The sequence below is a fragment of the Etheostoma spectabile genome, unplaced genomic scaffold (genome assembly GCF_008692095.1).
Source record: "Etheostoma spectabile isolate EspeVRDwgs_2016 unplaced genomic scaffold, UIUC_Espe_1.0 scaffold00019100, whole genome shotgun sequence".
Lineage (NCBI taxonomy): Eukaryota > Metazoa > Chordata > Actinopteri > Perciformes > Percidae > Etheostoma > Etheostoma spectabile.
In genome coordinates, this window is record NW_022604672.1 from 6885 (window position 1) to 18493 (window position 11609).

General features: G+C 41.2%; 1 protein-coding gene across 1 annotated transcript; it reads left to right on the forward strand.

Annotated features, from left to right (window-relative positions):
- Window positions 1-4847: 4847 nt before the first annotated feature.
- Window positions 4848-6552, forward strand: LOC116683761 (zinc finger protein 239-like). Its single transcript, XM_032509988.1, has 2 exons — window positions 4848-4865; window positions 5992-6552. Exons 1-2 carry the CDS (start codon window positions 4848-4850, stop codon window positions 6550-6552), a joined length of 579 nt encoding a protein of 192 aa, XP_032365879.1.
- The last annotated feature ends 5057 nt before the right edge of the window (window positions 6553-11609 follow it).

Here is an 11609-nt window from a genome sequence, read left to right on the forward strand (position 1 = left end):
CAGTATGTCCTACTGAAACCATCGGTAGGTCCACTATGGTCACATGCAGGCGCTTGGATTGTTTGCAGTTAGATTAAATGATGGCAGCCAATAGAAAACAACTGTAGCTTGTCTGCAGTAATGTGCACTTGTACTAGTAGTGCAGGTATAGATACTTTGACATTGTCAATAATCACACATTTTGGTTGGTTTGTTTTCTACACAGGAAAAAGCGAACATGAGCTGTTGGACTAGATGGAGAAGGCTGACGATAAGTTCCTGCAGCTCAAAAGACAAAAAGACAACACAATATATTAAGGTGCAAGCAAATAATAATTGTAATTAATTATTTTATAATTATTTGATTGTCTATGCCAATAAACGTTTATATATTTAACAACATTCTCACCCTTCCTTATTCCAACAAGTCAGATAACCAATACCAGACTGGTTATTCATTAAAAAGATAAAATAACAGTTTTGAATATGTGAATGTGAAGTGCAAACAATCCTTATTTGGCACAACACACATAGGCACAACCAGTTAAAATATAATTTGATGAATGTATTCCACATTAACTACCTATCCAAATTACAGGGATTATCAACAGATACATATACCAACAGCGGTAAAAACATTGAACAAACGTGAAACTTCCCCAGTTGATTACTGACATTTTATTGTATTACAAGTTTTCTGAAATTTCTCCTGTCTGAATATGCAAATGAGTCTTTTACTACTGCCAACCTTTGGTTAATTTAGAAACAGGCAACTGGCAGTAATGATGTACAACAACCACTGTAAAAACTATCACTCCTCTCTACTGAAATAGTTGATTAAGGCTGCTCTAATATCTGCCCCTTCTGGCTCACCATGCTCAGGTAGTGCCTGACCTGGAGGTTGAATGTGTAACTTCCCGTCTACACGCTCCTCCATGAAATTGTCACCATGCTCTTCACAATATTATGAAGCACACAGCAGGTCAACGTCATTTCTTGCTGAGCTCTCAACTTGCAGTCATTTCTTTTGAGGAGACATCTCTCCAACGGCCCTTCAACCTTCCAAAAGCCGTCTCTACAACCGAATGTGCACTCCTCAGTCTGTGACTGTAGGTGTGTTGTTCAGGTCAGAGTCTTCCAGTGTCGGAGAAGGGCTTCAGAAGCCAGTTCTGCATTGGGTAAGCAGGGTCACCGATGAGGTAGTGTCCAACATTAATGCCAGAGATGATCTTTTTGTTTTGTCCAAGTAATTCACCATCACTTAGTTGCTCCCATAAATGTGACTGCCTTAGCACTCATGACGCACTCTCTCTGTGCGTCATGCACACTCCCTGCATAGCCCCACACACATCCCAAACAGGCCTCTGCCGTCCACAACTCCTTGCAATATAATCGAGTGCCACCCTTTCCTGTTAAAGTTGTCCGGGGATACTCCTCAGGGGCAATGATTGGGATGTGGCTTCCATCTATTGCACCAACACACTGTGGTATTCTCCAGCGGTTATGGAAGAAGGTGGCAATTTCAACCAGCTTTGCAGCATCTGGAGTGGTGATGTGTTGAGGGAGCAAGACCTTTATAACGGAGTCACAGAAATCCTGAACACAGTTAAACACTGTGCTTAGACCTACCCCAGAAAGGTGGCTAATGGTCCTATACTCAATGCCAGTAGCCAGCTTCCACAGAAAATTGCAACACGTTTTCTCACTGGAACAGACGGTAGTTGGTGTTCATTCGGCCCATGAGATGCCTGACCTGACCACATGTGTATTCCAACGACTCCCGGACATTCGAAAGTTTCGAACAAACTGTGTAGGGGTAAAATCCGGCACAACTGTATTCCACCAATAGTGTGATCGGTGGTATGCCCAGACCACATGTGTCCTCCTCTGTCTTGCCCTCAGCCATAATACAACCTGCAAAAATAAAATTAATCAGTTGTTTTGTTAACATGTATGCTTTGGTTTTGTACAGTATTACATACAACAATAATAACAGTGGTTTTCCAGAATATTTAACAAAATGTTTTTCAGATTAGTGTGAAGATTTATGTTGAATTTCTTTATAAAAAAAGATTGCAAAAATATCATTCTTTTTGTTTACGTTTCCTATATTAATTATGAGGCTTTTTTCCCTTGGACCCTGCCGCCCAACATGTACATGCATGTCCCTGGCTAGCGATATCACCGTTAACGTGACAGAGAAGATGAGACATAGCCACAGTGGTTACAAATATACATTGTAACGCTGCACAGATTATGCAGACGATCCGCTACGATTGACACACACACACACACACACACACACAGTTATAATCATATGCTGGATGTAGGCTATGGTGTATATGTTCTACATGGGTTAAATGATCGGGCTATAATAAGACCATGTCCGCTATGTTATCGCCGAAAAACAATTCCATAGTAGTTGGTAAACCGGAACATTTTAGCGTCCCGATAGGCTTTTTGTCGGCAAAAGTTGGACTGCCCCGGTCAAACCGGGACGTCTGTTTACCCTAACAGTGTTTTGCTTGACGCTACTGATGTTGCCATCGGCAAGCAAAAGATTATAATATTAAACGTTAAATCACGCGAGATAATTCCCATTCTTCTTGAACGCATCCTCGGTCCATAGCGGTCACGAAGAGCTGTCAAGGCCCGTCTTTGAAATCCAGGGTGAATTTGTAAAGCCAGGAGCAAAAGTATCGGCATGTAGTCCTCCATTATTGTTGACTGTCATGACGCGCTGCTATGACAACGGAGGTACTTGCAGTGACGTTGTGACGTAGCCCTGCTCTGGCTCTCAGGCTGTGGAAAATCCAGCTGGTTCTTAGATAACTGGCGAGTAGAACCAGCACCGAACTGGCAATAGCACCAGCCCAGAACCAGCACCAGAACCGCCTCGGTGGAAAAGACATATGAATGTGCACGGACATCCTGTATTAAAGACTGCTCAGAAGCACCGATGATGTCACAGTGATGATGTCACAGTGATGATGTCACAGTGATGATGTCACAGTGATGATGTCACAGTGATGATGTCACAGTGATGATGTCACAGTGATGATGTCACAATGATGGTTCTGGTTCTGATTCTCACATCAACGTTCTTTCATCAGGAAATGATGTCACACGGATTCTTGGATCGAGGGAACATTTTCAGGTTTTTACCCAGCAGCCACTCAGCATCTCCACCAGCTGCTGTTTGGGGGGAAATTACATTTTATTCGGTTTTATTTTAACTCAGTTGAAAGTAATCTGGAGCGCTCGCGTGTCACTTAGCAACGGCACTCGGAGCGCACGGACCAAATGTCCTCAAAGTCAAAATGTCTTTATTAGTCTCCCTGAGGAGACATTAGTTCGGGACACTGAGTAACTTTGCTGCAAGAGTTACAACAGACACACAACAACAAGCACAGGGTTAAACAATTAAAAGACAAATGGACTGAAACATGTGGGTTATATGTATTTATATTTATAATATATGGATTATGTATTTTTATAATTCATGGATTATATGTATAATAGATGTATAATATTTGGGTTATGTATAATATATGGGCTATATGTATAATTTATATATAATAGATGGCCTAAATGTATAATTTGGGCTATATGTATGTACCTGCAACTATCTATAAAAATCCCCCTCTCACCCCCCCCCCCCCCCCCCCCCCCCCCCCCCGTGCTCCGATTACCACCCGCACCACTGTTGCTCTTACTTTCCACAAGTTCTCCAGCTCCTCTTTCAGCCCTTGGTATTTCTCGAGCTTCTGGTGTTCCTTCTTCTTGATGTTGCTGTTGTTTGGGATCGCCACATCAATCACTGCTGCCTGCCCCCCCTCCTACTGCCTTCTTCTGCTGTTTGTCCATCAACATGATGTCTGGTTGGTTAGCCATCACCAGTTTTTCAGTCTGGATCTTGAAGTCCCACAGGATCTTAGCTCGGTCATTCTGGACTACCTTAGGAGGTGTCTTCCATGTTGACCTTGTGTCTTCCAGCCCATACTCGTGGCAGATGTTCCTGTAACTATGACAGCTACCTGGTTATGCCGTTCCATGTACCACTTCCTGCCTGCATCTTACACCCTGCTGTTATGTGCTGTACTGTCTCAGGGGCATCCTTGCACAGTCTGCACCTGGGGTCCTGCCTGGTGTGGTAGACCCCGGCCTCTATTGATCTTGTACTGAGTGACTGTATAAGATCAATATATATATATATATATATATATATATATATATGACCCTGAACCAGCCTCTGGGTGGTCTTCACAGTGGAAGTATCAGAGTTAATAGAAACCATCCGTGTATTATAATCTGTCAGATGTGCATCCAGATGGTGTGTGTGTGTGTGTGTGTGTGTGTGTGTGTGTGTTCCCTCGTTAGCTGTCAGTGTGTGTCGGCCCGGTCTATACCCACAATGTTTAACTTCCGGTGTTGCTCTTGTTCTGCCAGAAATTCTTCTTCTTGAATGTCTGTTTCCAGATGTCTGTCCCCGTCCTCTGTCTCTGTGTTGGCGCTCTAACCTCCGTCCCATACTCTGTTTCTGTGATTGCGGTCTAACCTCCATCATGGGTGCATCATGGGAAGTCCCCCAGCAGTCTAGGCCTATAGCAGCATCACTAAGGGATGGTTCAGGACTCTTCTGAGCCAACCCTGACTAATTAATACAAACTGGTTTTAACTACATCTCAGAGTTTGAATGACAGAAATCTGCTCAGATGAGAACTTAATGAGTGCAACACATTTTTTAGCAAACGACTGAAAGCAGCAGAACTGAGTAGGCTACAGTTTAATATGTTTATTTATTACAAGTTATATAATTATCTTGATATTCAACAACGTTAAGGCATATCTCAGCTCGTGCTAGCCGTATGCCTGCCAATCGGAAGGTTGGTGGTTCGATCCCTGCCCCTGCAGTCATTGTCGAAGTGTCCTTGGGCAAGACACTGAACCCCGAGTTGTCCCCGGTGCTGCACATCGGAGTGTGAATGTGTGGGAATGTTTATCTGATGAGCAGGTGGCACCTTGTACGGCAGCCCCGGCCACAGTGTATGAATGTGTGTGAATGGTGAATCTTTCCTGTAGATGTAAAAGCGCTTTGAGCAGTTGTTAAGACTGGAAAAGCGCTATATAAATACAGTACATTTACATTTAATAACTACCCTGAAATATTCAGATGCTGCATAGTGTCACAATATTTTCATCTGTATTTATGTCATCTTTTAGTCTAACTTGTTTGATATGTAAATAGTTTTTCTGTCTAAATGATCTGATAATGTTGTGGAGCCGTTGTTTTCACCTTGGTTAAACTAGTTTATTACTGTACCCTTTATTACTAGAATATTTCTGAAGTAATAAAAGTTATGAGCACTACATTTGCTTCCATAATAACATGTCTGCAACCGGCTTATATTTTCCTTAATTTTGTCATGAGTTATTGGATGAAGAGTGAGAGCAAGTCCAGGGTTTAAGAAGGTTGTTCACTAACTCTCTCTCTCTCTCTCTCTCTCTGTGTGTTTGTCTGTTGCTACAGAAACAGAGAAGAGGAGAGGGACCAAAATGTCACCACTGTCAATATTGTGACAAATCCTTCACAACATCTCGAACTTTAAAGATTCATCAGAGAGTTCACACTGGACACAATCGACACAGCTGTGATCAATGTGGGGCAGCTTTCACAGTGAAGAGTTTCCTAATAATACATCAACGCAGTCACACTGGAGAGAATCCGTACAGCTGTGATCTATGTGGTAAATCCTTTTTTAGGAGTGATAACCTAGTAATCCACCAACGTGTTCACACCGGAGAGAAGCCGTACAGCTGTGATCTATGTGGTAAAACCTTTTCTAGGAGGGATAGCCTAGTAATCCACAGACATGTTCACACCGGAGAAACCGTACCGGTGCGATCAATGTGGTGCAGCTTTCACACTGAAGAAACCCTAACGTTACATCAACGCAGTCACACTGGAGAGAGGCCGTACAGCTGTGATCTATGTGGTAAAACCTTTGTTAGGAAGAGAGCCTAGTAATCCACCGACGTGTTCACACCAGAGACAAACCGTACCGGTGTGATCAATGTGGGAAAACCTTTACTAATAGTAGTGGCTTTAAACGTCACCAGCGCAGACACACTGGAGAGAAGCCGTACAGCTGTGATCTATGTGGTAAAACCTTTACTGATAATTGTGACTTTAAAAGACACCAGCTTGTTCACGCTGGAGAGAAGCCGCACAGGTGTGAACACTGTGGAGAAACATTTTCTCAGATTGGTGGCCTTAAAGCTCACCAGCGTCTTCACACTGGAGAGAAGCCGTATTGGTGTGAACACTGTGGGAAAATGTTTTCACGGAGTAGTAATCTTACATCTCACCAACGTGTTCACACTGGAGAGAAGCCGTACAGCTGTGATCTATGTGGTAAAACATTTTCTGAGCGCGGTAATCTTAAAATACACCGGCGTGTTCACACCGGAGAGAAGCCGTACTCGTGTGAACACTGTGGGAAAATGTTTTCTCAGAGAAGTAGCCTTAAATCTCACCAACGTGTTCACCGGAGAGAAGCCGAAATAGTCTGAACAAATACATTAGCTTTAAATAAGCAAAACTACAAAGAGACACGTGAAAGTGCAGCTTCAAGAAAAAAACAATAACTATGGTGGGTTTGAAAGTTTGGGAACCCCTGGTAAAATTTTTATTAATGTGCATACTGTGAGGAAATAAGTATTTAAACACCCCTGCTATTTTGCAAGTTCTCCCAGTTAGAAATCACGGGGGGTCTGAAATTGTCATCGTAGGTGCATGTCCACTGGGAGAGACATAATTTAAAAAACACATCCAGAAATCACAATGTATGTTTTTTTTAACTATTTATTTGTATGATACAACTGCAAATAAGTATTTGAACACCTGAGAAAATCAATGTTAATATTTGGTACAGTAGCCTTTGTTTGCAGTTCCAGAGGTGAAACGTTTCCTGTAGTTTTTCACCAGGTTTGACACCCTGCAGAAGGGATTTTGGCCCCCCCTCCACACAGATCTTCTCTAGATCAGTCTCTCTAACTGAGGGAAGGAGGTTGTTCCCCAAAATCTCGCAATACATGGCCCCGGTTCTCCTCTCCTTAATACAGTGCAGTCGCCCTGTGCAGAACCCCCCCCAAAGCATGATGCTACCCCCCCATACTTCATAGTAGGGATGGTGGTCTTGGGATGGTACTCATCATTCTTCTTCCTCCAAACACGGTTAGTGGAATTAGGACCAAAAGTTCTATTTTGTTCTCAACTGACCACATGACTTCCTCCCATGACTCCTCTGGATCATCCAAATGGTCGTTGGTCTTAAGACGGGCCTTGACATGGTCTGGTTTAAGCAGGGGAACCTTCCGTGCCATGCATGATTTCAAACCATGACGTCTTAGTGTATTACCAACAGTAACCCTGGAAACGGTGGTCCCAGCTCTTTTCAGGTCCTGGACCAGCTCCTCGCCTGTAGTTCTGGGCTGATTTCTCACCTTTCTTAGGAGACCCCACGAGGTGAGATCTTGCATGGAGCCCCAGTCCGAGGGAGATTGACAGTCATGTTTAGCTTCTTCCATTTTCTAATGATTGCTCCAACAGTGGACCTTTTTTCACCAAGCTGCTTGGACATGTCCCCGTAGCCCTTCCAGCCTCGTGGAGGTGGACAATTTAGTCGCTGGTGTCTTTGGAGAGCTCTTTGGTCTTGGCCATGTTAGTAGTTGGATTCTTACTGATTGTATGGGGTGGACATGTGTCTTTATGCAGCTAACAACCTCAAACAGGTGCATCTAATTTAAGATAATAAATGAAGTGGGGGGGGGACATTTTGAAGACAGACTAACGGGTCTTTGAAGGTCAGAATTCTAGCTGATGACAGGTGTTCAAATACTTATTTGCAGCTGTATCATACAAATAAGTAGTTAAAATATCATACATTGTGATTTCTGGATGTTTTTTTTAGATTATGTCTCTCACAGTGGACATGCACCTACGAGGACAATTTCAGACCCTCCATGATTTCTAAGTGGGAGAACTTGCAAAATAGGTGTTTTCAAATACTTATTTTCCTCACTGTAAGATGCCAAGAGAAGATGGAAAAATCTCCAAAAGGCATCAAATGCACAATAGACATATGTATAATATGTCACAAAAAGTTAGATTTTATTTCCATCATTTACACTTTCAAAATAACTGAAAACAAAAAAATGACGTCTGCAAAAGTTTGGACAAAAGTTTGGGTTTTGGGCCCCTTCTTGTAGCCAGCCAAGAGTTTTTAAGTCTTGTTGGAGGTATTTTTGCCCATTCTTCCTTCCAAAAGTCTTCCAGTTCTTTGAGATTTCTGGGCTGTCTGTCACGCACTGCTCCTTTAAGGTCTATCCATAGATTTTACATTATGTTGTCAGGAGATTGTGAAGGCCATGGCAAAACCTTCAGTTTACGCCTCTTGATGTAATCCCCCGTGGTTTTGAGGTGTGTTTAGGATCATTATCCATTTGTAGCCGTCCTCTCTTTAACTTCAGCTTTTTCACTGATGGCATCAAGTTAGCGTCCAAAATTTGCTGCAATTGTATTGAATCCATTTCTCCTTCTACTCGTGAAATGTTCCCTGTGCCATGAGAACGGCTGATTGTGTTCAGGGGGAGGTTTGCGAGCTTTTGGCTAATTCTGTGATTTTTAACCCATGTATAATCCTTTGTTTTATTAATTTGATCTGTCTTCTTCTTAAATAAACTGAACTGAGTTGAACTTTGACATTTAGTTTCTTCTTATTTTACAGATTTATTCTTTTTTACGACACTCTTGTGACATCATACTTCAGTTTATCACAAACATTCATCATCAACACACATCTGGAGATACGTGGTTTTCATTGGACAAGAAGGGTAAAACCTGAAAAGTAACTAGAAACTCCCCTTCAGAAAATGGCGTAGTGTTGTGGCGATGTTGGTACATGTTTGGTTAAAACCTCGGCACTCTGTATCGACCTCTCTTTCTTTCCCATGAGCTGATGTTTTTGAAGGATACAGCTGATTCCCGTCCATGTTAATGTCTCCGTTCAGTTCTCAGCTCGCCGCCACAGGGGTCAGACCGTTCTCTTAATACATCCATGGGTCCGACCGCTCCCTCACGTTACACTTCTTTTACGTCTTTTTAATTGCACCTTGCAACCAGAGAAGAAGAAGCTGCATACAATGGCACAAAAAGAAAGCCCAGGTCTGGTGTAGTGGTTATAGACGGTGGGATTTATTATTTTTCTAGCTTTCAGTTTTCATTAGTCTAACTTCTTTTTACTCAGTAACGATAGGATTTGTAATGTAGCAAAATACAATCCTTCATTTAAATCAGTACATTTTGAAAACTACTTGAAAATACACAACAAAACTGCTCAATACAGTAACGTAAGTAATGTATTTATTATTTTTCCACCTCTGCCAATACCTCACTGTCCAGTGTGTATAAATGAACCAAACTGAGTGAATTTCCCCTCACCAGATATACGTATAAAGGGATGTCTTTCTTCTACATCTGTGTTACTTCTTGACATTAATAGAATAATTCTACAACGTATGAATTTCTGGTGTCGGTGTGCATTTGATCCGATGACGCTTGACGTCTTCATAACTTCAGAGTCAGAGAGACGTCAGAACCAGTCCAACCTGTTCCAGGATCTTATAGTTTGCCTATAATCTCTCTCAATCTCTTATTTAGCTTCATTTATTTTAGAGATGGACATATATTTTAAATATAAAAAAAAAAATTTCAGTATTTTATTTATTAGCATGATATTTGACATGAGCTTTTACTTTGAAAAGTAAGAGAGAGCCTCTTGTTTAAAGTTTTTTATTCCAGATGCAATCTTTTATTTTGAAATTTAGATCTCGGGACGGCACCAGGTGGGACGGCATGACATGGGACGCTCCAGGCTGCAGCCATACACTCTTGGACCCACTCAGTGTGAGAGAAGTCCCCCATCAGATGATGGAGTTCTACTCTCTGTCCACTAGATGGAGCTAACTGACCATCTAATGAGCTAAAGATCAGCAACTTGTACAGCAGCAGGTTTCTCTCCAAGTGGCCTCCGTGTGACATACATCGACGTATACGTTGTACATTTAGCTTTTAATACTACCTTGATACTTCCTCCACAACAGCCCCTGTTCTCATGTGGCCCCTTGGGAAAATTAATTGCCCCCCCTTTTCCTAGGACACGTTGTAGAAGACTGGCTAAATTATTCACATACATCTGCTACCTACAGGCTGTTTAAATAAGCCCTCTATTCTGCATGTTGTTGCCATATATGGCGACAATTCTTTTTCTTATGTTTTTTCACAATAAACCATGTACAATGCATGTTTTTTTGTTTAATTGTGTAAAGTACTTTTGTTTTGAAGTTGTACTCATTTGATGACTTCACATACCCACAGAGTCCTGTTCCCCCCCCCCCCCCCCCCCCCCCTTTTCCAGACATGTGCCACACTAAGGCTCACGCTCCAGATCAGCCAAAATGTGTTGTGTTTGTTCTCAATTTTAGAAGCATTTCTTTGAAAATAAAAAATTCAACTGTTACTGGAATAAGTAACCTTTAATTTTCATCATTTAAACCAGTTAAAATTTTGTATTTTTTCTGTAAGGCTCAAATTAATTTGTTGCCATATGGCAACGTGAAATGTGTACATTTTGCCTAATGGGCTCAATTGAATTACTATAACTTTAGGCTACTCTAACACTATGTTTGCAATATTTATAATGTTTTGAAAGAAAAATGAAATGTTTTATATTATGTTCCAGCCATTTGTAATTAATATATTATCTAAGTTATTAATTACACACTAATGTAAATGAATTGCTCAACAATTAAAATGAGTTATTCCAAAGGAAATCATGTTGGCGCACTCAAATTATGGTTGGTCCCCTGACATTTATAGTCAATATACCCTTCTGATTTAAAAAGGGAGTTCCTAAAGGAAGATTATGGATCGAAATATGTTTTCAGTGGCCATATAGTTCAGTAATTGTAAGTTTAGTCAGTGTGTTGTGCTTATTTTGCCCCTAATCAAGTACATGGTATCCGTGGGTCTGTTTCAGGTGTATAGACACACTTATTACAGTGTTATTATTAATAATTATCAAAAACTACAATTAAAATAAACTAATTTGACTGTAACACATTGGCTATATACATGTTGATACATATAAGGTGAATTTGTTTAGTAATTATTTCAATAAAAGCATGTTTTTTGGCACTTTCACGAATGCGCGTTGTTGCCATATGGCAACAAATTACCAACTAGCCCCCTTCAATTTTTTTTTTATTTTTTTCCTACAATTACATACTTTAAGCATCCTGAGTAATAAAACACATCAAGACATTTTTACCATGTTTAGAAAATAATTCATGCAATAGAGGGAAGAACTAGCTGTGTGACACATCATCGACGTATACGTTGTACTTTTAGCTTTAATACTTACTAACCTTGATACTTCCTCCATAACTTCCTCCCCTGTTTCTCATGTGGCCCCTTAGCATCTGTTCCCTGTAATGTTTTGTTTCTTCAGTTTTTTGGAGCTGGCACAGCATCCGTGAAAACGTTGATCTACTGTCAGCTGTTGTCAGAG